This window comes from Phascolarctos cinereus, unplaced genomic scaffold (assembly GCF_003287225.1).
Source record: "Phascolarctos cinereus isolate Bilbo 61053 unplaced genomic scaffold, phaCin_HiC Scaffold_5;HRSCAF=322, whole genome shotgun sequence".
Lineage (NCBI taxonomy): Eukaryota > Metazoa > Chordata > Mammalia > Diprotodontia > Phascolarctidae > Phascolarctos > Phascolarctos cinereus.
The window spans coordinates 188,449,889-188,477,886 of NW_027555958.1; the positions used below are offsets into that span (position 1 = coordinate 188,449,889).

A 27,998-nucleotide genomic window follows, 5' to 3' on the forward strand; every position below is an offset into this window, starting at 1 on the left:
TCTTTCTCTGAGCTTAAATGTTCATTTTATCTTTCCAGTAGAATGAAGATACCATTACTGCAGCACTTATTGCACTGCCTTGATTACAATAAATTCCTAATAAATGTTTTAAATTGAGTTATCAGTCATCGAGATAATCAGAACTGTGGGGACTGATGCATAAGCCTGAGTTTCAGTGTAAACAATAAGACAAAACAACAACTTTATGATTCTATGGTAGTGAATCATCATGTGTAAGAATGGGATGAATCCTCAGAGACCATCTACTTCAATCTCCCTCTCTTCATATGAGGAAGCTGAGAGCCAAAGAGGATAATACATTTATTCAAAGTCATTTGGGTAGAGTACACAGCCTGGGGACCCCTCAATGGTCTCCTGTCTCAGCAACACCAAGGTTTAGGTTCTGTTAGGGGTAATTGTCTATTCCGAAACAAAATTCTAAGCCTCCACTGACATAATTTCTTTTACCAGACCAACCCAGGTTACACATGAATTCATGGCAAAAGGCATTTAATTAAAACAGATTTGCAAGGTAAATAACTAGGAAATGAACCAGGCATCAAATACTTAGAGCATGTACTTTCAAACAAATGCCACCTCTCCTCTTTCCTACCTTATCAGGTACTACTACCCTTAGCTACCTACTAAACCTCTGATAAGGGCAGCTAGGTGGTACAGTGGATAGAATTATCAGGTCTGGAATCAGGAAGATTCATCTTCCTGAGTTCAGATTTGGCCTCAGACACCTACTATGTGGTGCTGGGCAAGTCACTTAACCCTGTTTACCTCAGTTTCCTCATCTGTAAGAGGAGCTGGAGAAGGAAATAGCAAACTACTCTAGTATTTTTCTAAGAAAACCCCAATGGGATCATCAAGAGTCTGACATGACTGGAAAATGACTGAACAACTCTCTGGTCTCTTTAACACAGTGGGAGAGAGATACATCATTTCACTCATGAAAAGTAATAGGGATGAGTGTGCACATTTCAAATGCTAATGAGTTACTTCCCTTTCCATCTTACTGTAGCAGTGCAATATTGGATTCTTGGTACATACAATACCTGGGACTCTGGGCTATGATAGATGAGTTTTCATCTTATCTTGTTTGGATCCAAGCCACCATGCCCCTTCTAAACCATGCTGCCTGCACTCTGGCCTCTACCTCCTTTCATACTAGAACCTGGACTTTCACCTCTGGCATCCTGGGCACCGATAGATGAAATTTCATCTCATTTTGCTCAGAACCAGTCTCCTATGCTACTTCATGACCATTTCTAAATCATGCCAATAAGAATGTACCCTTGTCCCCTTTCCAATTCTAGGTCTCTGATTAAGTGTTGCTTCCCCTTATTATGACATAATTTCTTTGAGGGCAAGGATTGTCTTGTTTGCTTGTCTTTGTCTCTCTAATGTCAGACACATACTAAGCACTTAATTGCCCCCCCCCATTCATTCAATACTTACATAAACACTGAAACTTTGGATTATCTTGGATTATCCCAGCACAGCAACTGGATGAGAACTGAAACCTACTGGTGCCATCTTTCCGCCAAGTTTGAGCTTCCCACTTGACACAATCCCTCCATCCAGAAGAAAAGTTACTAATGTTACTCATGTCCTGGAGCATTCTCCAATTAAGTAGAAACTCACCTATCTGTCTCACTGCATGGGGGTGCTTCCTGAAACTGTGCACCTTCTCAGAGCAAAATATGACTAATAACCACCAATAGGAATTTGATCTATGCATTCCTGACTGATCAGAAGATGTGGATCATGGGTACACATCTAAGGTGGAAATAAAATGCCTTTTTAGCAGTCCCACAAAGTCCCCTGGTAGCCTTCATCTCAAGTAGGAGAGTATAATTCAAGTAGAGATATTGTTTCACATTTTAAGTGGTTGGTGGTACCTTATTCCTCTTTTTCTTCTCTCTCTAGTGGGTTGTTCCCCCAGACCATGCACACTGGATCCCTCTGAGGGGCAGCTGCTACAGTTACTCTCAAGATTCTCATGGTATGAGTAGATACTGTCTTGGTGCAGTAGCTGTTGAGCTTCTACCAGTGTACCTTGTTAACAAATCAACCAGCTGATTCAATTAACTCTTAATAAAGTAATTTACTCAAAAGGCAAAGCAGGAACAGTAATTACATTATATAACATTTCCCTATAAACCTGGGGTACCATCTCCCACCAATGCAGAAAGTATCCATGGGGTCAAGTGGGCTCAAACTGAAGGTACCAAGATAGTGAGAGAACACAGGTAGTTCAGGTAATTCACAACTCTGGAACAGTGTGCCTTAATGCTAATCTGGATGGGGGCAGCTGCTTTGCTCCTCTCTTTCTGAGCTGGGATGAACTTCTTTCCTGCTAGGGTAGTTCTGTGTTCTTTCAGAAAGGGCAAGATACCCTTACCCAGGGATCTGCAGAACTTGGCTTGCTTTTAGAGGTTTTCACATCCCAGGCAGCAGATAGCAAGGAAGAGAGATTCCAGCCAACTCATTCTTCTAGGTAGCAGTCCAAAAAAGTAGATTCTTTTCTTTCACTAGAATCTATGGTCCCTTCCTGATTCAGGGATGTGATCCCTTAGAGACCTCACTCTTATGACAACCAATAGCTTGCCAAATCTTCATTTCTACTGGCTAAGCAATAACCAGGCAACGTATATTTGTTCAATAATTACAGAACAGTTTGGGGGTTTATGTTTTCCCAGTCATTAATTCTAAAGTTTTCTTGTTAGCGATAGTCAAATGAACAGTTGGAAAACCTGGAACTTGGCCACTTGTTGCCCTGAAAAAATGTAGTGTTTCTGCAGACTCCTTTCTAGGTGTTTTTTTCTATATAAGCCACAATTTGCATAAAGGGCCTTTGCCCCTTTCAAGCAGCAAAAATGCCCAAATCTAAAAGGGGAACAAGTCAAGTCAGCCTTTGTTAAATGCAATAAGTACTTATTAAGCACCTACTAGGTGCCAGCCACTGTAATAAGCACTGGGGCTATAAAGAAAGGCAAAAACAATCCCTGCCCTCAAGGAATTCACAAGGTGAGGGTGAGACTACGGCAAATTCACAAACAAACAATAGACAGGATAAATTGGAGATATGCTCAGAGGAAAGGCACTAGGAGGGATAAGGAAAAACTTTTTGCCGAAGGTGCGATTTTAACTGAGACTTGATGGAAGCTAAGGAAGCCAAAGAGGTTGGGATAAGGGAAAAAGAACACTCTAGGTATAATGGGACAGCCATTGTGAATGCATTTTAGGAGACATAGTGTAATATGGGAAGGAAGATCAAGGAGGTCACTGTCTCTATATCAGACGTGGAGGCAAATAAGGTTCTAAGAAGACTGGAAAGGAAGGGGCCAGTTTATAAAGGATTTTAAAATCCGAAACAGAATATTTTATATCCTGAATCAGGGAGCCATTGAAGTTCATTAAGTTGTGTGTGTGTGTGTGTGTGTGTGTGTATGTGTGTGTGTGACATGGTTGGATCTAATTCTGAAAGATCACCTTGAAAACTGAGTGAAAGATGGACTTGAGGTTAAATGTGTCAGTATTTATCAATGCACATGGATCTTTTGTATTTTAAGCATTTCTTAAACAATAAATTGTTGTGTAGGAACAGCTAGGTGGTGCAATGGATAGAGCATCTGGATAGAGCACTAGCACTGGAGTCAATAGGATCTGAGTTCAAATGTGACCTTAGACACTTACTAGTCATGTGACCCTGGGCAAATCACTTAACCCCAATTGCCCCTCCCCCAAACAATAAATAGCTGTCTTCTATCTGATATCTGCCACTTTGTACATTAATTTTTTCTAGAAGAGATTGTAATAATTCCTTTTGGAGAGACCATTGACAGGAGCCAAACCTAAACTTTTGTCTTAGAGATTTTCCCTTGAGTACTACTCTGGGGTGGTGTTTAATGAGCCATAGAACACAAATAAAGCTTGGTCTTCTCTTCAGAGATCAAGGCTCTCCTGGGACTGAACCCACTCACTGTAAAAATCAGAGCTTTTGTGGGAAAGGGTCCTCTGAGCCACAGGTTGAACTGATTAAGAGGTGATGAGGGCTAAGGTAGGACTACTCCTGTGGGCTGGGTTAGGTAGAATGAAAATGGAGTTCAATGTGAACTGAGTCAGTTGACCTTGGAGGTTGGGGTGCTTAAAGGGGAAGGGAAGCAGAGAGGAGCACCCTGCATTCTAGATGAGAGCAATCGATGTTGGTATCTTCAGGAGAAAGATATCAGGGAGAACCAGAATATGAAAGTACTATGATAGAGAGTTCTAAAATGAAAGGATCAGTTAATAGATGAGGGGTGGGCAGAGGAAGATAGGAACTTGGAAGGGATGAGTCTGAAGAGAACGATAAAAATTCAAGAAGCAGCAAGGAAAGGGGTTTTGCTAAGGCAGGAATTGACTCCAAATCCTAGGTATCAGGGGAATAGGAGATAAGAATTTGCTAGTTATTGGACTGGGGATAGGAAGCAGGTCAAAGTTTGACTAGAACTTCCATAATATAGCCTACAATCCATCAATAATAATTTATTAAGTACCTTGCAGATATAAATACCAAAGAGAAATAGTCTAATTAGAATGTTGATGTCCAAAACAGAACTCATCCATCCCTCTCACTCATCCCCTTCTCCAATTCTCCTCTCTTTTAAACTTCACTATTACATTTAAGGGCACCACCATGCTTCCAGTCTCACAGGCCAGAAATCTTGGTGTCATCCCTGACTCCTCATTCCCACTCACCCCACATATCCAATCTGTTGCCAAATTTTGTCATTTCTACCTTTACGACATCTCTTAATATGTCCCTTTCTCATATCCTATTTCCTGTCTCTCTCTTCAATCCAAGCCATCTTCCCCTAAGATGCCACAGAAAATTTTCTAAATAAGTCTGTCCATGTCAACTTCTCGATAGATAATCTTAAATGGGTCCCTATTACCTTCAGGATCTAATATAAATTTTCATTGGTATTTAAAGCCCTTCATAGCCACCCCACCACCCCTTTCTGGTTTTATTATGTTTTAGTCCTCTCCCTGTACTCTGTGATCCAGCCACACTGGCTTGCTTACAATTCCTCGAACAGTATTCCTTGCCTTTGCAATGGCTGTCCTCCATTCTGGGAAGGCTTTGCCTCTTGACTTCCTGAAAGACTCAATTCAAGTTCTGCCTGCTACAGAGGCCTTTCTTATTCTCCCCTGATGCTCATCCCTTTTTTTTTCTGAGATTATTTTCCATTTATACTGTATATAATTTTTGTGTATCTAGTTATTTACATGTTTCCCCCATTAGAAAGTACCCTACTTCAGAGTAGAGACGGGTTTTTCTGCCTTTCTTTGTATACCCAGTCCAGGGCATATAGTAAGTATTTAATAAATAAATGCATGTTAACTTAGAAGTATGAAGGCCCAGTGCTGATGGAAGGAATTTAGAAACACATCTGTTTGGAGCACTGAGTTGGAGGAAGCTGATCTAGGAGACAGGCCTGTTAAGGGGGCAGGGTAGGTCAAGGCCCTGTGACAAGTAAGTAGCCCTGTTGGAAGAAAGGCTAGTAGTTAAAGTACAGGGATAAAGAGTAGTCAAAATAAAGGAATTTCCTCAGAGAAGAGTAGTCTAGTTCAGTTACATAATGAATCATAATGGAAAGTTTTCAGTGTCTGTTGCTATGAATGAATTGGGTTGATTTATCAAGAAAATATCTCTCTTGGCCTTTGGGAACTGACACATAAGAATGCTACTTATATAAACCTAAAGACTGAGGGACAGTCTTTGGACCACACTTCCTAATTCCTGTTGTTGTGGACTCTTTAGCAAAGCAAACTATGTATTTAGGAACCAATCTCCTAATTTGAGGCTAAAAATTGGCACTCAACCTCTAAGGTCCCTTTGAGCTCTAAATATATACTCAAACATTTTGGTACATTTTTCTTAGGGAGGGGGAGGAGACATACATCTCTTCTTCCTAGGTGGCCCTACAATAGGTAGGACAAGGGAAACTGCTCTTTAGAATACCCGGCAAAATTCTTGGGAGGGACTGGGATGGAGAGAGCCTAGACCTGTGATTTCAGTCGGGTAAGGAACTCCTGGTGTGGGACATCTGTCAAGCCACGGAGCCATATCAGCAACGTCTCTGCAACTTAGCCTATTAACAGAATGTCCTGGGACCCTTCAAAGTTAAGTTTATTGAACAGTCAGGAGGCCAGTGTAAGTCAGAAGCAGCACTTGAACCCGAGGCCTTCCGGAAGATTTCCTCGGGTCTAATTTTCAAGTTCAGTGAGAAGAGTAAGTAGTTCCTGTCTTTCAAACAACAGGGTTTTAAACGCCAGCTGCAGAAAATGAAGAAACAAGTCAGTATGATTTGTATATTTCTACCACAACTCTGCAACTGAAAACACACAACCCAACCCTTCCACTTTTCTCGGTGCAGGTGCAGATGGGTCCTCACAGTTTTCAGGAACTGTTACCAGGACAAGAATATAAAGGTTCTAATTACAGCAGCCCTCAGCCCTCACCACCTCTTGTTTACCCTATAGATAGATTTGCTTTTCGATTTTAAAGAGTTAAAGTAAACTGAGGGGCTTTTTCATTTGCAAATCCAGCCCCGGCAACTCCCGGGGAACTTCACCTGGATTTTCTAAAAGCACAAAACCAGGCGGAGGCGTTTCAGGGCCCAGGTCTCAGAGCCGCAAGAGCAAAGAATCAGTCATAAGTGGAAGCGCCTGAGGTTCTAAAGAGTGAGGGATTTGAGGTCGAAAGACGTAAGTTTGAACTCGGTCACTTGACCAGCTGTGTGATCTTGGGCAAATATCTTCTCGTGTGTGTGTGTGTGTGTGTGTGTGTGTGTGTGTGTGTGCGTGTGTGTGTGCGTGTGTGTGTGCGTGTGTGTGTGCGCGCGCGCGCTAAGTTCCCTTTCAGCTTCAACTTTTCTGATTTTGTAATTAGCAGTAAAAAAAATAATTACAGCTAGCATCTATATAGCGCTTTTGCAAAGCGCTTTACACGTTAGCTCACTTGTAACATTGGGAACTCAGTTCAGAGTGTTGAGAACACATTCTCCTCTGCTTAGGGGCAGACTTTGGAGATGGAGTGAGAGGGCTGATGAGCAGGGCTACCCATTGAATAATCATCCCCGCCCCACCCCACCTCAGCCTGCAGCTCTCTAGTTTCAGATTGCCAATGGCAGAGACGTACGTGGCACCTCCAGGTCAGCCCCTAGGCTGGAGTCAGGCAGCCCCTCTTCTCTTCCCGAGGGGAGACCGGCATCTATGTGAGGCCGAAAGGGAGCACCTTAAGATATCTTTGTGGGTGTCAGGCGCCAGGAGGGAGGTGCCTGGGGTCTAGGAGCAGGGAGGCGGCCACTAATTACGGTTTGCTACTCTCGTCCTACCTGCGCTTGGAGACCCTGGCTTCTTCCGAAAGGGCACTGCAAAGAGCGCATACAGTCTGGAAAGATAAGGTAGTTAGAGGGTGGGGAGCGGAAGAGGACTTTAACAAGGCTGTCAATAAATCGGAGGAGTAGGGGCTGGGAGGATAGGGGTGGAGTTATAATCGTTATAAGCGCATAGATGTAGAACTGGGGGAAAAAAGTCATCTAATTCAACTTTTCGTTTTACAGATGTAGAAACTGAGGCCCCAGGGAAGGGAAGTAATTTGCCTAATCACATAAGTAGCATCGGAGGCCTCTTTTGAACCTAAGTCCACTGGCTCAAAATCTCGAGTTCCATCTGTTGCACCAAGCTCGCTGGGCCCTAGCAGCGCCGTCAGGGATTTCTTAGGATTGTGGTCCCACCTGATTTCCTCCCAGAACTCCAAGGCAGTTTCTCCTGCAGCTTCCAAACGCACTTGGAGGATCAATTTTTAAAAAGAGAAAAGGGAAAAAAAACCCCAAAAACCTGTGCCTGCCCTATACAGTTTTTGTACCCGAAAGAGATGTTTGGAATTCATAATGGCTAGTGGAAGACTACGAAGCAGCTGTATCTGGGTGTTTTTTCGATTTCCCCCAAGCAGTGGTCCCCTGTTGTGACTAAGTAGGGATGGTTAGATTTTCTGAGCTCTTGGTGCCTTCCCAGCATGAAGATGGATTATTCTCTATTAATTTACCGGTAAAATAAGATGAAAATATTTTTCTAAAAATTAGGATTTCTTTCATATTGAGATAACTAGACTAGATGATAACTAGAGGTAGGGCAGAGAGCAGTAGCAAAAATAGCTCCTTGTTGGAAGTAGGAGTCATCTTACATTTGAACTTATTTGCAGGTGATTTGACTGTCATAACGGCTTACATTTCTAATTCTTTTTAAGAGGAAGAACTTATTGTATGCAAGGTCATCGGGATTTAATGATAAAAAACAAAACCAAACCAAAAAACCCCCCAAAACAACCAACCAGCTCCTGCTTTCAAAGACCTTACAGAGCATTTTAAGGTTTACAAAGTAACTTCTTCACGACTCTAAGATAAGCAGTAAGAGCATTAAAATTCCGATTTTACAAATGAAGATACTGAGGTTCAGAAATTAAGACTTGAATAGGGTCAGTATGTGGTGAATGGCTGACCCTAACTGAACCCAGCCAGGTCTTTACGCAGTTCAGCACTGCTACTACAAAGCTGTAACTTTCTTCTGAGAGAATAGTTGTAGAAACAAAACCAGTACTCAATCCTTTGAGCTACCACCACTGGTAGTGAATTACTGGTGGAGGTAGGGAGAGAAAGAAAGAGAGACACAGACACAAACACACAAGGCTGGACTGCTGATCTCATTGGCCAGTCAGTTAACAAGCATTTATTAATCTTTTACTATATGCCAGGCACTGTACTAAGTGCTGGGAACACAAATCAATCAGAAAGATAGCTTCTAAAAGAAGTGTGTGTGTGTGTGTGTGTGTGTGTGTGGTCCCCTATGACTGGAATGTTCTACTTCCTCATTTGTACTGCTTATTTTCTGGTTTCCTTTAAGCTCAAGTCCCACCTTTCCCAGTCTCCTTCACTACGTCAGCTGCTAATGCCTGTCCTTTCAGATTATCTTCCATCTATTCTATATAAATTTTATATGTACCTAATTATTTACATATTTGTTGTCTTCCCCATTATGTACCCCTTTGAGAGTGAAATGGGTGAGAGTTGCAGAGACAAAATTAAATTTGGTGTAAGGAAAACATTTTCCAATAATTGGAGTTATCCAAAATTGATCACCATGGGAGGTAGTGGGGTTTTCCTTACTGGGAGGGAATCTTTGAGTGGATGCTAGCTGATGATGTGTTAAAGGGCCATGGAGGGGATTCTCGTCCAGATGTGACTCCCAGATTCTAGGATTCCATTATAGCAGGCTTAGGGATTACATGGACTGGAAAAGACTAAGTCCAGAGCTCTTTCCAGTATGCTCTATAGCCATCATGAATATTTCAGGGTGTATGCATATAACTCATATATCACATGTATAAATCTGAGGTATATTATTTCATTTGAGCCAAGTTACATATTCACAGCCATAAACCATATGAAAGTTTTTAAAAGGAGAAGCTGTGGATGGGCTGGGGAAGTGTAAAACTCCCTCAACCTCACTAATATCTGCCCTTTTCTAGTTAGACATTTTTCAGATGCTAACACAGAGAAAACAATTATACGCCTTGAATTTAGTTTTGGTTAAGGGAATACAATGAGTGTTTAGGTCTACCTAGTGACTGGGAAAATGTTGAATATTTCAGCTGCAAATACTAATGGGTTGGGAGTTGGACAGTATGGACTGGTAAATAACTTTTCATCTTTTTCTTTGACAGGCTGGTAAAGAAGAGCAACTTGGAGGAAGTGTCACTGCTGAGATGCCTACCATTAATGCTATTATGATTATACAACTCTGTGTCCTTGTAGCTGCATTTCCAGCTCAATATTTACTTTCTCAGTGGTATGGAGCTGATTCTATTCAAAGCTTTCAATTAATAGAAAGGTGGTATTCTTTGTTTTCTTTTTATCACTAGACTTTCTTTTTCTTTAATACTTAGAAAAATACCCACCAATTTTCTAAGGAGATCTGTATACGTTATTTGTAGCCAACTCTCAAATCAACTTTACAAAAAGTTGTTTTGCAATTTACTTGGCAAGAAATACTTATAGGCTGCTATTATTCCCCTCTTGATCAGCCCACTGGCATTTATTTCCCCAATAAAATATCATTAACTTTCAAAATGAATGTGTATATTTTACAATGCATGCTCAGTGTTGTACACAATGTAGTACAGAGGTATCCCAAGATATCCCAAAAGATATCCCCCCCAAAAATGTAACTTACCAATGGTAATGTATCTTACCAAAGGAGAACTATGTCTTTCTGAAAGGGAAAATAACAGTTTGTATGTTCCAGGAATGTAACTTTTAGTGTTACATTTACTTTGGAGTATCATACTATATTTAACAGCCAAACATCTGACCTAAAATAGTATTCAGATGATCACAAAACCTTTTTTTGTAATTAAAAAATATTAATTATATAGTCTACCTTTGAATCATCCAGAAGTAGCCCTCAACAAAGCATAATTAGGCTAATAGTTTCATTGTTCATACCTGTTCCAAGCATGGATGGACTCAGGGTAATTTAGGTTTAATACTGGAACAAAATAAAACATTCATATATCATTAAACAATTAAAAGATATTTACTCAGCCATAGCAGAATGATATTTAATAAAGATGGGAACTGAGGATGCTTCAAGTTCATTCAGCTTAGCAAAGCTCCCTTGCCTCTAAATTACCCATTATGATCCACCAGTCAAACTTTGGAATGTCCCTGGAGTTTTTCATGGTTACTTTATACTCAGGTGATAAGGAAGTGATATCAACAGTTTGAACCTTTAGTCTTCTGAACTAACCAAGTTTTGAAGAAAGTCAAAGTATCTTTTAAGAAAAAACTAGGGTAACTCACATGGGGGAGAGTTTAGCATATTGTCCTTTGACCTAGAGATACTGTTGCTAGGCCTATACCCCAAAGAAATAAAAGAAAAATAAGGTCCTATATGTACAAAAATATTACAGTAGGCTATTTTGCAGTAGGAAAAACCTAAGGGGGTACTGATCAATTGAGGAGTCACTGATGAGAGAAATGATTACTTTTCTCTCATATTAATAACCAATTAATATTGGAGAGATCCATGGTTTTTTTCCCTTTCTATTTCCTCATTCAAAGCCCAGCCCTTGTGGAGGACATTACTGATAGATGAGATTGCCCAAATCCTCTGGGTACATGTTTCTTTCCCCACCCAACCAGAAGACCTAACAAAGAGAATCTAATCTAGGTGAATTCTGACCCATTGTGTTCTTCTCTGGCAAGACTGGGTGGATTTTGTCTAGATTGCTGAAATAGGGTGGTCTGGGTGTAGAGATTTCTTTGCCAAGAGTAACAGGATCAGAGTCATGTCCCCTAGCCCTTCATTAGAATAAACCCACCTCTCATTATAATATTCATTCTCTCATTAATTGTTAACCAATCAGAGTTGATTTCTGCCTGTCAGGAACACCCACCCTCCAAGGGTATGTAAGCATCAAGCAGGCCCCCATGATTTGTCTTTGGCTCCTGAAAGTGCCACTGACCACATTTTGTTATTTGTTTGCTAGCCATAATTAATAAAATGTTTGTTAATTACCCAGAAATTATTTCTCTGGGATTTTTCATAGGTCACACTGAACTAAATTATGGCATATGAATGTAATAGGATACCATTGTGTTATAAGAAATGATGTGAAATTATTTCAGAGAAAATTGGGAAGACTTTTGAACTGATTCAAAGTGAAGTGAGCAGAATCAGGAAAACAATTTATAATATAACATCAACATTGTAAAAACAAACAGTTTTGAAAGAGTTAAGAAATCTAATGCAATGGTCAACCATGATTCCAGAGGACTCATGATGACCACTATTCCTCGTTGGACATTACTATCTCTTTTCATAAAAGTTGCCAATGCTTAGTAATCAATCTATCAAGCAACATGAATACTCATCATTGAACTATGGACCAAGTACAGTTGAGCAGTGAGGCAGGATAAAGGAAACCTTGCCATTTTCTAGGCCATCTTGAGCTTGCTCTTCAATGTATGAATTCAATTTTTTTAAACAATATCATGGCCATATTCCACAATGTCATGTAATTGTGTTGCAATCCAACTATAAAAACACATTTCAAAGCCAAATGCAGATACACAAGACTTTTAAGTTCTTCTTTACTGTTGGAAGACAGGAATGGTATAGATGGAATTATGTAATTGTTTTGATCCTCATAGAAAGTAGGATACTCCACATAGAAAGCAGAGAACACTGAATTTCACAGATGCATCATTGGTTTAGTAGATGTGTATTTTACTTATAAATGATTTGGAAAATCATTCAGAAAAATCATCTTTCAAGTTACAATGCTTCTTTTCACATTAGCATAATAATAAAGTTAGATATAGGTTCCTTTACAGGCAAAAAAATTGTCTCCAAAGATATAACTAGGAGAAATGCAGGAAATATTTTTAAAAAGACAAAAGCTATAATTCTCTGATGAAACAAATATCCATAAATACCCAAGGCCTTACTTGGGGTAGGACAGGGCAGAGTTTAGTGAGTAGGGTGAATAAGCTGTATTCCTCCTTATACACATGAACACATTAGAGTTGTGTCATAATTCAGATTGTTCAAATGGCCCCTGCCTGTTGTCTTTGGAGAATGATATGCACATAACTTAGATTTTTTTTTCTAAAAATCATCTCTTATTAAGAGCACCTAATATTGCCTTCAAATATTCATGGCAAAATGATACAGCAGTATTTAACTTTTCAGATACCACTCCTGACTAAATCCTATTTTGCATATATCATTTCTGTACGTTATTTAAAAAATAAACTTGCAAACATAGCACATACTTAACACTTGCTTCATCTAACTGATTTCTAAGAAAGCAGTAGTCCACCATACCTTTTCAGGCTATTGTAGCAATAGGTTTCAATTTTAATAGTTTGTCTCAAAGTACTAGCTTCACAGTGTTCCTTGAAGAAATTAGCTATCTATCTGCACAGGTTTTACATATACCTGCGTATGTTCACCATATACTTGCTCATGTTTTAGGTCTGCTTAAGTTTTAAGAAAACTAATGTTATTAGTAATACAAAATCCATTATGAATATATGTTCAAAACTATAGCAAAGCATTTTAACTGACAAATAATTTGAAAAGCTTATCAATAATTTTTGTGTTTTTATCTTATGCTAGACATATCTTACCTAAATTTTGTATTTCTCCTGTGCACACAGAACTTTATTCAATTGAATGTCTCCTTCCAATGTTACTCCACTCACATTTCTATAGTTATATATTTTTTTTTATGTGCACTGTTCTCTTGGTTCTGCTCTCTTTACTTTTTAGGATTTTGTTTTTCCATATTTCTCATTTCAATAATGTATTTTTCTGTTACATAGATTTATTCAGTCATTCCTCAGTTGTTGGACATAAGCTTCCAGTTTTCAACATAGGTAACACAGTTGAAAATATTTTGTATAGATAATTAAAACTAAACATCTTTAGAGTACAATGGACAATTAGGTCAAAGGGTCTGATCAGTTTCATATAGTAATTCTTATTTTGTACTGTTAATTTGCTATCCAAAAGAAGTATACCAATTTTCAATTCTCATGACAATGTACCTGTTTCCCTATAGTTCCTCTAGGATTGTTTTGTCACTTTTAATTTTTAATTACTTTTGCCAATATAATGGCTAGGCAATGATATTGCCAAGTTGTTTTAATTTACATTTTCCTGACTATTTGTGATTGAATATATTTTTTTAATTTTTTATATATTTTTTGTTTTTGTTTTTAGGCAATTGGGGTTAAGTGACTTGCCCAGGGTCACACAGCTAGTAAGTGTCAAGTGTTTGGTCTGAGGCTGGATTTGAACTCAGGTCCTCCTGACTTCAGGGCCGGTCCTCTATCCACTGTTATTATTTACAACTTGTATCCCCCTCTTCCATAAACTATTCACATCCACTGTAGACAGGATATTTCTCTTATAAATAGATACCAATTCCTCATAGATTTTGAATGTTAGGATTTAATCTCTGGGAAAAACCCCTTTTAAACAAATATATCCATTTATTGAATTTTCTTTTCATGTTGGCTATGTATATTTGTTTTATAGATTCAAAAATATTTATACACTTATTTAAACATTTATGAAGAAATTACTGTGTGTAGGAAAGATAGAAAGTTTAGTTAAGGCTGTCTCTAACCTTATGGATGATATTTGTCCTAAATAACTTCTTCCCTCTGTTTGATAAAAGAGACATTTTTGAGACAAAATAGCACTCATTTTATTTGAACTCATGGACACCCCATATTTAACTTTGTTAACCCAAGAAACCATTAACTCCATAAAGCCTGCAAAAAGTTTTCTGTATGCCTACTTTTACAACTATATTCTAACTTAAAACAACATTTTTGTTTCAGGTTAATTGGCTACTGGAACAATTTTAGATGGTCATACCTGGGTCAGAATGCATGGACCAGATATTTAAAGTACCAGATGGTAAAGATGAGGTAGGGCATAATTATGCCAATAATCTTGTTCTGAGATAAAAATGAAAATAATTACAGAATATTATTTCAATCTGATGACTATCTTCCTCAAACATATACTTTCTTGAATGTTATGATTAAAAGACAATTATTTTGCCCAAGACAGGTGGTATGAGAATGTTGGGAAAATTCTTTTCTTGTATCTTCTCCATAGCTTTGAACATTCAACTACGTAGCATAGGCTTAATGTAGACTAATAGAAATGATATAGCATATTAAAAATAGAGACACTTATTCTTGATTAAGAAAGCAAATGAGATACAGTTTCATGGCATTTTGTAACTGTTAATGCACTTTCATATTCTACTTTCTATCATAACGATTATAAGTCTTCTCTTCTAGGCTGTAAGCTCCATATAGGTAGGAACCATGTCTCATCCATCTTTGTTCATACCATAGCTCCACCAGCACAGTGCTTTAAACATAGAAAAGTCTGAAATTCTTAAATTTGAATTATCACTATTTAGTTTAAAGACAGCTATGTTAGTGATACTGATAAAGGGTACGGCAAAAACCATTAACTCCTCTTTTCACAACTAGGGCAAAGCAGGTATCATTGTACAGGACACAATCTTTCTCTCCCTCTCTCCCTCTCTCCCCCTCTCCCCCTCTCCCCCTCTTCCCCTCTTCCTCTCTCCCTCTCTCCCCTCTCCCCCTCTTCCTCTCTCCCTCTCTCCCCCTCTCCCTCTCCCTCCCCCTCTCCCTCTCTCTGTTCCCCTCCCTCCCCCTCCCTCTCTCCCTCTCTTCCTCTCTCCCCCCATACCATAGGTCTTGAATTAAAATAATAGAATAGAATTGAGACCTTTGAGGAAAGCAACAGCACAAATTCTACAAGTTGAATGAGCATTCTGCCTGATCCCAGACATTGTGTTGGATAAGGGCAAAGAAGTCAGTCTATTCAACTAATTTGAATTTGAAATTTGAAAGCCTAAATTTGAAATCCTCACTCAGTAGTTAGAAGTATTGCCCATGAAAGTAGATCTTGCCCCATATTATAGTTGAGGGCAAAAAGAGGTTTGCTAATTGACAAAAAGAGAAAAGAGGAGAATTGGGTTCTAATTCTGAATGAACCCTTCTTTTCCTTTAAGCCTCAGTTTGGGTGCCATCTCTTCCTTTAAGGCCTTCCCTTACCTCTCTTCCTCTTATCCCCCAGATGAAAGTGTTTTTTACCCTTTCTCAGTTTCTCCTTGAAGCAGGGTTGGGGAACTTGCAGCCTCAAGGCCATGTGGCCCTCTAGGTCCTAAACTGCCCTTTGACTTAATCCAAACTTGAAATATCCTTATCCCTGGATCTGTATTTTTCCTTTGCCCCATGACACTGTCATAGTATTTAAAACTAAAAAAATTAGTAATCTAGTCCAAGGCTGGGAAATTCCTTCCAATTCTGAGATTTGGTGATTCTGTGATTTATGAGTGTGTACATTGTGTTTTCCATGTAGATTGTAAACTTCTTAAAGGTACACACTGTCATTTGTCATTTTTGTATCTCTAGTCCTTAGCCTTGCACAAGCAACAACAATAGGTACTTAATAAATATTGGTTGAACTGAATACCTAGTAAATAAAAAATAAAATTTTGGAAATAATATGCATTTGACTTTTTCCAAAATTTGTAGATCATATTTGTTAGCGTTAATTTACATAGATTGACATTGGCTTATCAATCAGCTGAATCAAGCAGTTCAAGTAACCATTCAGGGGCCTTAAACACCCTTTTTCACCAGTTATTCTGAAACTTAGTTTCTCATCAGCTATTCTGAAATGTAGTTGGAGGCTTAGCTGAAGAGAGGAATGTAAAAACGAGCCAAAGAAAGTCAAAGAATTTCAGAGATGGAAGAGAACCTTGAAGTTTATATAGTCCAATCTAACTTCAAAAGGAATTCTTCCTACATTCTCTCTGCAAAGTCTCTAGCAGAAGACCTCCAGTGAATGGGAACCTATTACCTCTTCAGTTAGTCACTCTACTTTTGAAGAGCTCTAATGATAGTGAAATCTTTCTGATTGTTAGGAAGCTAACATCTGCTTCAGACAGCTTTCACCCAGTACTATTAATTCTGCCCTCTGGGGCCATGAAAGGCAAAGAAAAAGAGAATGAAGTGTCAATAGGATAACAATATAAACTGACATCTTGAGATCAATCATTATGACCAAACAGTTCCCTGTGTCATACTTTGTGTTCTTAAATAGAGATTGCCTCCAAATCTTAGAGGCTGTACAACTAGTGTTAAAAGGAAAAATATGGATAACACTAAAAAATGATTATAAAAAATAGTTCCATGAAAATTATTACCTAAGTTAATGATTTCAAATAGATAAAAAAAAAACTTCACTGACCTCTTTAAACTTTATTATTTTGGTTTTGGTTTCGCCCTTTCACTTGCAACTCTTCCTATGGTATGCCATTTCCTTACCATCACTAAAGTAATATGAGGAATTGTGGGCTATATTCAGATATTATATTAGCCAGATTTTGGTTTATATTCATGTAATTTATACTATCTCAATTTGAATATTTTGATACTTCAGTTTCATTGGCACAGGTTGTCTTTTCACCCATACAGATAATAGCTTCTCCACAAATTAGCTGTTGATGGTATTTGATTATTGCTGTGGCTGAAAAACTCCTTACCCTGTCTCCATTTGGAATGCACTTCTAGGAATTTAGCTAGGCTGGGTGCTCAAACAATAGTCTTTTTCATTTCCTGGCTTGTATTGGAAAGCTTGTTAGCTTTACAAGACCAAACAGAACTTGAGCTCAATTACACAGCCTTTGAGAACACTGGGTTTGCAACTCCATGGCTTGATCATATCATATCAGAAAAGGGCCCCTTTAGTAGTGGCTTAAAAATACACACACACATACACACATACATATATGTGTATATGTTGTATAAAAGCAAAATGCACATATAGTATAAATATATATCTTTATATCTACTTTCTTAGGAAGGAGGTGTTTAGATGTTTTGGGACATGTCTGCTGGGTCAAAACAAAATGTGTTTGTCTATACACACATACATGTGCATGTATGTACATATGTGTATACACATTTTGTTTTGACAAAACTGGGACTATGTCTGCTGTGTCTATATACAAACTGTGTCTGTACACACACACATATATATACATATATACACACACATATATATGTGTGTATGTATACACACACACACACACACACATATACACACACACACACACACACACACACACACACACACACACACACATATACCCCTACCCCTCAAACATATCCCTTCCTGGTTTTGTCAAAACAAAATGTGTATCTGTATATATACATGTATGTCTGTATGTATATATGTGTGTTTATACAGACACATCCCAACAAACATCTAAACACCTCCTTCCTGGGAAAGCACATTTTCCTCAAAATAATTAAACAAAATTACTTAATTGTAACCACTTTCTCCTTCTGTCGTTTAGCGTGTTAAAAGGAAAGATATGTACTTTTAACAATTTGATACTGTCATCCATTCTGTTTGACTGGAGTTTTCTTGCCTTTTCTTGTCTTCTTCATCTACTACATTGTTTAGTCAATGTTGCTACTGTACTTTTGGCTCACTTTCTTCACTATGCACCACTCATTTAAGTCTTTGTACACCTCTGAATTCTTCATATTTATTGCTTCTTATGGAGCAGTAATACTCTATTACATTCACATACCACAATTTGTTCAGGGCAATCCTCATTTGTGGGGCACATTTAATTAACTTTTGGTGGTGAATTCTTTTTCAGGTGTCAGTCTATTTTTTAATAGTAAAAGTTCCATTTTAACTAATCAGAATTTGTATAAATATTGACTTACTCAATACCATTTTCCAGATAGTAGCCTTTAAGTTCTATAAAACAGCCAGGGAAATAGCAGCTGCTCGTGGTTTGTGTGTAAAGTAGAGGAAATGTTTTCTAAATACATGTAGCTCAAGCTAAAAATAAGAATTTGTTTCTACCTTCCTTCAGGTATCTCTTAGTTAATAGTATTTTTCTACTGGTTAGAAATGTTGTGGCTTTGGTATTCTAGCTGGGACAGTATCAATTAAAATTATGATTTTAAAAGGTTCTTGATCTTCAGAATTTTACAAGCTTCTTCTTATGTTCACATTGTTATTGTTCAGTCACTTTATTTGTGTCTGACTCTTCATGACCCCTTGTGGGGTTTTCTTGGTGAAGATACTGGAATGGTTTGCCACCTCCTTCTCTAGCTTATTTTATAGATGAGGAAACTGTGGCAAACAGGGTTAAGTGACTTGCCCAGGGTCACATAGCTGGTCAGTATTTGAGGCCAAATTTGAACTCAGGAAGATGAATCTTCCTCACTTCAGGACTGGCACTGTATCCATTGTGCCACCTAGCTGCCCTTATATTCACATGCCCTTCACTTATTAAGTGGAATTTCTAAAGAAACAGTATAATTGCCACAGGAGTTGTGATGGGACCTACAGTATATATATTCTGGCATTTTCTCCAGTGGAAATTAGGTTTTATGAATGGGTTCAAGGTTGCTGATTCTATGCACACCCTCAGGATGCCACAGTTCTGCCCTCCAACACTCTATTGCCCACATATCCTTCAAGCATTACTATAACTTCACTGCAGTTCCGCTCATCTCTGTCTGTCTGACTATTACTATATTCCTGCCTTCTCTCCAGTAGAGATATAGGAAGTTCTTTCAGTCTGTAAGCCTGTGTCATTCATCATGCTTCATTAATGGTATGCTTGCAGAGCTACTAAGTTTCTGAAATATTTGGAGTTTAATTTGGAAATTGAATAATGCGAATCACCATCAAGAAATGGTTCATGAAGTATCTTTTCCTTGTATAGACATAAGAGCTCCAAGCACTACAAGCAAACTTTTTAAAATTAGAATGGCCATTGAGGTGATCAGATTTCAGTATTTTCCTTAGATAATTTCATCTTAAAATTCTGCATTCAGCAATTGAATATCTGAACTTAATCTTGAAGCCTGAGATTAGTGCTGGGAATGATAAACTCTACAGTGGTAACAGAATAAGTCATTGAATATCCATGATGCATTTTATGTTGCTTTTCATGGTCTCTTTTAAATAAGCTAACTTTTACATCAATTGCATATTCATATCGGTTTGTTTGTACCCTTTTAATAAATGAGTCTACATCTTTTTCATTCCAGGAACTGGTACAATGAAGGTGAAGAATATATCCATGCTTACTTTGCAGGTATTGGGCCAGTCAGAAAATGGTCATTAAAAAAATTCTATATTTCCTCTCTCCATGATCAACAGGAAATTTAATGTATTTCAATCCTTACTGCAGTACAAAATGTTTGAACAGTTGGTGCTAAATTGTGCATGAACTGAAAATTTTTTTCACTTGATCACATTGTATTTACTTGGGCTGGGGTTATTTATTTTGGATTGTTGCCTCAATTTTTCTCATTGGGATTGTAATAGATATAATTCATCCATCAAAGCAAAACATATCTAAAAGCCATCTTTGCAAAATTCCAAAACTCATTACTGTGCACATTTTAAAAGCAGGTTTTAAAAAAAGAATACATGTAATGAAAACACTAATTTTTAAACAGCAGCCTAGTAAGTTAGCTGAATTTATCAGGATACAGATGCATATAATGACCACAACAAAAACTAAAATATGGCCTTTGAATGTAAAGGGTAGAATGGTTTGTGGTCAGGAATTTGTGGAATAGAGAATAATTAGCATGAATAGTGACATGGAACATATGAAGGATAATGTATATAGATTTCTAAAAATATTTTACATTTAGGATGTAATAATTTAAAGTTGTAACCACCTAGTAATAACTTTGTCTACTGAAAACATTTGAGTGAGCTATTTAATGAATTACTTTACATTGTCCCTTGACAGTACTATTCTTAATTTGAGACACTTTAGCTGGAATGTAGCAAAGCTTTCAATATATCTCTTGAAGTTATACTTTATAAACATGATGTTTCAGTATACTATGAGAATAGTTTCCCCTCCTTGGTCTACAAGTCCCTATAAACTCTGCAAATGACCTCCTTCTAGGTCTACAAACTCTGTTCCTGCCTTCTTGGATAAATAAGATCAGACCTCTAATAGGGAATAAAACCCACCTTTGAAAACTTCACCTCCTTCTACCATCATTAACAACCCTTTTGTTTTTCTTCTAAGTCAAATAGCTGTAGGGGAGGGAGAAGATGGTGAGGATAATAACAAAATTTGAGGATGAGACTTAGTTTTTTGAGATTAATTTTTAAAAAACAGTAACAATGGCAAACAAAAGCCTCATCAGAAAGGAAATAACCTGGGATGGGATAGCTAAGAGAGGGGATCAGGGATTTTTTTAGGAATAGGGAGAAAGGAGGTGGAGCCAAGGTAGCAGGGACTCTCTTGAGCCTCTCCAGTTTCCTTTCAAATACCTTTAAAATAATGCTTCTAAACAAATTCTGGAGCAGCAGAACCCACAAAATGGTGAGGTGAAACAAATTTTCAGCCCAAGACAATTTGGAAGGTCAGCAGGAAAGGTCTGCTGTACTTAGGTGAGAATGAAACACAGTTTAGTGTGGGCTACACCAGCACAGATCAGGCCCCAGCAAACCAGGAGGCAGCCTTGGGAGCAACTGAACCAGCAGCTGCAGCAGCTGCTTCCCGAGCTCTCAGCCCACATATGATAAGGGGGTTGGCCAACTGGTCAGCAGTTTCCAAGAATCCATTTGCTGGCACTGGGGGCATGACTTTGTTGTATTGCCTATACGTGGATCCAGCTTGCAGTCCTAGGTGGCAGTTGTGGGGCGAGGAGGAGCAGTAGCACACCAGAGCTTATGGCTACAGGGGGGTGGAGACTGTGGTCATATTTCTAGGGCCGAAAGGTGTGCTTGTGGTCACTCAAAGACGAGAGCACAGGCCAGCAGGGTAGTAAACACACATCTCCTTAATCATACCATCTTAGAAGAACTGAAAGTGTACAGACCCCCAGAACTAGCTCTGAAAACAGCTACACAAAAACCCTAAAGCTTGGGAAAGTGTGCCCTCTCACCCTGGAATCAGAGCCCCACTTTAGCATAGAGTTAAAAGTCAAGAAATAGGCTGGAAAAATGAGCAAACAACAGAAAAAATTCTGACTACAGACATTCCTTCCATATTTCAGGGGCTATCAGCTCAGTACTCCCGTGATCTGGAAAATACATGTAAATTTTTTTTTTTGCCCTCCTTTTGTGCTAGAGAAGACATCTGAATTTTTTCTTTTTGCATTTTTCTGTTATGGGATGTTTACAGTACCTTATTGTAAAATTTGGGTTAAATATTTGTCTCTATGTTGTCTGCTGGCCTTTGTGTGATTTCTGCAAAACTCCCCCAATTTTCCCATTTAATTTCTTATGGTGACCTGTGATACATTGAAATTGCAATGGGGAAAGTCATGTTGTGGAAGGGAGAACTGAATAGAGAGTTACCACGGTGACAAGGACGCTCAAAACATACCCATAAGAAGACATAAAGTCAAAACTGCTGCCTTCAAAGACATAAAAATATGAATTGGTCTTAGGCAATGGAGGAGCTCAAAAAGGATTATAAAAATCAAGAAGAGAGGTAGAGGAAAAATTGGGAAGAGAAATGAGAGTGATACAAGAAAGTAATGAAAAAGGAGTCAACAGCTTGGTAAAGGAGGGACAAAAAATATGGAAGAAAATAACACCTTAAAAAACAGAAAAGGCCAAATGGTAAAAGGGGGACAAAAATTCATTGAAGAAAAGAACTCCTCAAAAATTAGAATTGGGCAAGTGGAAGCTAATGAAACATCAAGAAACAAAACAAAATCAAAAGAGTAAAAAAATAGAAGAAAATGTGAAATATCTCACTGGAAAAACAATTGACCTGGAACACAGATCCAGGAGAGACACTTTAAGACTTCCTGAAAGCCATAATAAAAAAAAAAGCCTAGGCATCATCTTTCAAGAAATTATCAAAGAAAATTGCCCTGATATTCTAGAATTAGAGGAAAAAATAGAAATTGAAAGAATCCATTGATGACCTCCTGAAAGAGATCCCAAAATGAAACTCCCAGGAATATTATAGCCAAATTCCATACCTCCCAGATCAAGGAGAAAATACTGCAAGCAGCCAAAAAGAAACAATTCAAATATTGTGGAGCCACAATCAGGATAAAGAAGAGTTAGCAGCATTAAAAGATCAGAGGGTTTGGAATATGATATTCAGAAAGGCAAAGGAGCTAGGATTACAACTAAGAATCACCTACACAGCAAAAGAGTATAATCCTTCAGGGGAAAAAAATGGAAATTCAATGAAACAGAAGATTTTCAAGTATTCATCATGAAAAGGCCAGAGCTAAAAAGAAATTTTGACTTTCAAATACAAAACTCAAGAGAAGCATAAAAAGGTAAACAGGAAAGAGAAATCATAAGGGTTTCAATAAGGTTAAACTGCTTACATTCTAACATGGGAGAATATTTTTAACTCCTAAAAACTTTCTTACTAGGGCAGTTAGGAGGAGTATACATAGAGGGCACAGGTATGAGTTGAATATGATAGGATGATTATCTAAAAAAAAATTAGGGATGAGAAAAAGGAATGCACAGGGAGAAGGGGAAAGGGAGTGACCAAATGGGATAAATTATCTCACATAAAAGAGGCACAAGAGAACTTTTACAGTGGAAGGGAAGATGGAGGAGGGGGGTAGGAGTTAGTGAACCTTACTTTCAGAATTGACTCAAAGAGGGAGTAACATATACACTCAGTTGGATATAGACATCTGTCTTACTCTATAGGAAAGTAGGAGGGGAAGGGTATAAGAGAAGGGAGAGGATGATAGGAAGGTGGATTGGGTAGATAAAAGGCAGAAGCAAAACACTTTTTGAGGATGGACAGGGTGAAAGGAGAGAGAAGGATAAACAGGAGGGAGGGTGAAATAGGATGAAGGGAGATATACAGTAATCATAATTGTAAAAAAAATTTGAACTAAGTTTCTCTGATAAAGACTTCATTTTTCAACCATATAGACAATGGAGTCAAATTTATAAAAATAAGAGCTATTCTTCAATTGATAAATGGTCAAGGGATACGAACAGGCAATTTTCAGACAAAGTAATCAGAGCTATCTATAATTACACAAAAAAATGCTCTAAATCACTATTGATTAAAGAAACACAAATTAAAACAACTCTGAGCTACCACCCCACAGTATCAAATTGGCTAATATGACAGAAAAGGAAAAGAACTAACGATGGAGTGGATGTGGGAAAATTGAGACACTAATGCACTATTGGTGAAGTTGTCTACTGATTCAACCACTCTGTAGGGCAAGTTGGAACTATGCGCAAAGAGCTTTAAAGCTAATCGACCAAGGATTACCACTGCTATGTCTGTATCCAAAAGAGATTAAAAAAAAACAAAACAAACAACAACAACAAAAACAAAACAAAAAGGAAAAGCAGCTATATGCACAAAAAATATTTATAGCAGCTCCTTTAATGGTGTCAAGGAATTGGAAATGGAGAGGATGTCTATCAATTGGGGAACAGCTGAATAAGCTGTTGTATATGATTGTGATGGAATACTATTGTGCTATAAGAAATGATGAACAGGATGCTCTCAGAAAAACCTAGAAAGATTTACATAAACTGATGCAAAGTGAAATGAGCAGAATCAGGGGAACACTGTGTACAGTAATAACAATATTGCACAATGATCAACTATGAATGACTTAGCTATTCTCAGCAATTCAGTGATCTAAGACAATGCCAAAGGACTTTTGATGAAAAATGCTAGGCATCCAGAAAAAGAACTGATGGAATCTGAATGCAAATTGAAGCATACTTTTGATTTTTCTTGTTTGTTTTTTTTGGGGTGGGGGGGAGGTGGGTCTGTTTTCTTTCACAACATGACTAATGTGGAAATGTTTTGCAGGATTGCATATGTATAACCTATACCAAATTGCTTGCCTTCTCAATGAGGGGGAAAGGGTAAGGAAGGGAAGGAAGGAATTTTGAACTCAAAGTTTTTTTAAATGAATGTTAAAATTGTGTTTCATGTAATTGGGGACAAAATAAAGTATTAAATATATTTTCTAAAATAAAAAAGGAATGGGGAGATCTGGCGAGGAATATAGTAAGCTATGTCTGGAACCAGTTTTCTCATTCCTTGTTGAGTCATTTCAGTTGTGTCTGACTCTTTGTGGCCCCATTTTGAGGTTTTCTTGGTAAAGATACTGGAATGGTTTGCCATTTTCTTCTCCAGCTCATTTTACAGATGAAGAAAGTGAGACAGACAGAGTTGTGACTTGCTAAGTAGTCCATATATTTTTCTGGGCATTTACTAATTTCTTATGCTATTGTACCTCATCCCTTCACTTTTTTTTTTAAACTCAGGGATTAATTATTGTTTGTTGGTTGCTTAGACTAGCAACTTCTGTTATCAAGACTCTTCTATATATTAGTATTAGATATTAAGACATTTCAAATGAGTCAAATATTAACCTGATAATGGCTTAGTGGTGTAGATAGCTGAAGCTGCAGTCTGTCATTCATGCTTTACTTTTTCCCTTTCAGCATGGGTAGCTAAATTGTTCTTTTCAGTTTGGAGCCCATTAATTAGACTGCTTTTTGGTGATGGTAAATTCTTGACACATAATATATCTTGAAACTGCTGTACCACTCAAATATTTTCTTTGCTTAATATTTTTTATCATTGCTATGATAGAACCAACTCGAATTCGAAGTCCAAGGCCAGAATCTGTTCACTTTAAAGTGGGAATGGTGATAATGCACAAGCAACTTGGTTATTCAGGAGTAATTATTGGTTGGGATCTAGAAGCCAGAGCTCCAGAAGAGTGGCTAAAACAGAAATATCCTCCTGAGAAACAGGTTAGAAAACATCTAATTTTTAAAACAAGATAAGTGCAGAAATTCACTTGGATGGAAAGGCATTTTAATTTATCCAGGTGTGTAGAAATTAGTCATAAATGAGCTTAGCTTTAAAGAAGATCTAAATATGTCTAAATATTAGAAACTCACAGATTATTAGAGTTACAAGAGACTTTTAAAAAATAATCTTGTCTAACCCTTATATTTTACAGAGAAGATAAAGGCCAAGAGGAGGTTAATAAGTGAATGGGCCTTGAACGCAGATTTTCTGACTCCAAGTCCATGCTCTTTCCAATATAATTTATTATTCTTTGCAATTTTTTTTGAGTTACAATTATTTGTGAAAATATATAGCAGAGAGGCTATGTAGTATGTTGTAAACACCACCAACAAACACCACAAATCTGCTTTAGTACCAAATGAAACAGGTTATTTCTAAATCTTAGATAGCCACAGATTCATATTGTTTCTCTTGCCAATGAATGGAAGCAAAGCAATGACAAGTGATTTATGTTTTTAAGACATGCAATGGGGCAGCTAGGTGGTGCAATGGATAGAGCACTGGCCCTGGATTCAGGAGGACCTGAGTTCAAATCTGGCCTTAGACAGATAACACTTATTAGCTGTGTGAACCTGTGTGACTCTTACCTCCATTGCTTAGCCAAATAAACAAAAAACAAAAGACATGTGAAAAGTGGATAATTGCTTTTATTATTTCTATATCTTAGAGAAACTGTTTAAAGAATAAAACTTGAATAAACAGTTTTTGTGGATTTTTTTTGTGGTGTACCCTTTTAGACCATGAATTATAAAAAATAATTGTTATGGCTCAGTTGTTTCAGTGTGTCCAACTCTTTGTGACCCCATTTGGGGTTTTCTTGGCAAAAATAGTGGAGTATTTTGCTATTTCCTTCTTCATCTCATATTACAAATCAGGTAACTGAGGCAAGCAGTATCTGAGGCTAGATTTGAACTCACAAAGGTGAGTCTTCCTGATTCAAGGCCCAGCACTCTTATCCACTGTGCCATCTAGCATCCCATGATGAATAATCAGTCTTTATAATTAGGCCCTAAATTATTCAGAGTACAGCTGTAGCTTTTACTCAATGCCTCATCATGGTCTCACTTTCCTGACTTTTAGCACCTCTACCTCAGTGAAACTGTGGCTCAGGTTAAGAAATATAAACTTTTTGTTACATACTATCTTGAAATCTTAAAATCATTTAGTTTTGCTATAGAGGTATATCTAACTGACATTTTGGTGCTACAAACTAGGCCTTACTAAATCAAAAGTAACCTGGTGTAGAAAACTTAAATAATTTTTATAGTAGCAATGTTATTTATAGTAGTTATAGTTTTTATAGTTTATTATAGTATTTATAGTTATTTTATAGTAGCAATGTTATAGTATATTATTTTAATTTTAAAAATTATTTTAGTTTAGATGTCACTTTCCTAAAATTAGCAACATATTAATTTTCATACAAACTTATTACTTGTTTTTCCATTTCTCTCTTCACAGTATTTAAGAAAATCTCCTCATTATCGAATTCTTGTCCACAAGTCCAACAAAATTGGTATATGTACAGCCTATATTCCTGAGGAGAACCTAAAAGTTATTACAGGACATGAGGTAAAGTATCTTAAGTTGGAAGCTATTTCTTTCTCGAGGGTTTATTTATCAAAAAGTTAAAATAAGTATTGGTATGTATATATATACACACACAGAGACACACACACACACAGCAAACTGTGTAAATAGTGCAACTTTCAGCATGTAGCATTAAGTTCCAATAATAATAAACTGCATGTTTATGTGTCATGTTACTATAACAGCGCTTCATGCTATATTTTAGGTCTGTATTAAATCTCTCATTTTAAGAACTTTTCTGAAAAGAAAAGGAATGACAATTCCTCTGAAAAGAGGAATGACAATAGCATGCTGCTTACTGAAAGGTGAAAACAACAACAAAACCCTAGAAGGTTCATGCCTCCAGGGCTTCACCCTTTTTGAGAAACTATAGAGATTGACTTACCTTGAAACTCAATCTGGCTGGCTCACCTCTCCTTAGTGCCATGAAATCTTAGCACCTCTCCCTAATGAGACTCCATCAATGGCACAGATCATGAATTCATAGTTATTATATCACACCTGACAACTTTAAATGAGGATGACATGGAAATGTTCCATTTTTGTTCTTTAATTAATTTCTTCCTTTAGTCATCTTATCTATTGTGAAAAAAATTGTTTTGGAAAAAAGTATTCTCTAAAGTTGTGCTTATGAACTAACGCGGAAAATGATTTTTAGGTATTCCATCCCGACTTGAAAGTCTACTTCAGCAAGTACGATGGAGCCAAATACATTATGCAGCCATGGCTAAAACAAATCTATCCTCATGATTAAATCTATTTTAATCAATAACTGCATTTGTTGTACAGTCCCACATCTAAATTTTTCCTTTATCATGACAAATGGTTCTGAAATAAATAAATGAACTCTTTTTAAAAGTGATATCTATGT

The 27,998-nt window shown here is 37.5% G+C and overlaps 1 protein-coding gene across 2 annotated transcripts; it reads left to right on the top strand.

Moving 5' to 3' along the window:
* Positions 1 to 6,461: 6,461 nt before the first annotated feature.
* LOC110200296 (F-box only protein 21-like) lies at positions 6,462 to 27,989 on the top strand. Of its 2 annotated transcripts, none has more exons than XM_078155277.1 (7): positions 6,462 to 6,762; positions 9,779 to 9,945; positions 14,472 to 14,561; positions 19,767 to 19,813; positions 25,313 to 25,476; positions 26,999 to 27,109; positions 27,786 to 27,989. In XM_078155277.1, exons 2-7 carry the CDS (start codon positions 9,821 to 9,823, stop codon positions 27,879 to 27,881), a joined length of 633 nt encoding a protein of 210 aa, XP_078011403.1. In that variant the 5' UTR covers positions 6,462 to 6,762; positions 9,779 to 9,820; the 3' UTR covers positions 27,882 to 27,989. The 2 variants fall into 2 exon arrangements, with proteins under 2 accessions (XP_078011403.1, XP_020831185.1); XM_020975526.2 differs by lacking the exon at positions 6,462 to 6,762 and adding an exon at positions 7,321 to 7,460.
* Positions 27,990 to 27,998: the final 9 nt, after the last annotated feature.

Coding starts and splice junctions, on each gene's coding strand:
- LOC110200296 (XM_078155277.1), top strand. CDS start 9,821: ATGCCTACCATTAATGCTATTATGATTATACAACTCTGTGTCCTTGTA. Junction 9,946..14,471: donor AGCTTTCAATTAATAGAAAG/GTGGTATTCTTT, acceptor TTTTTGTTTCAG/GTTAATTGGCTACTGGAACA. Junction 19,814..25,312: donor TATCCATGCTTACTTTGCAG/GTATTGGGCCAG, acceptor TTGCTATGATAG/AACCAACTCGAATTCGAAGT.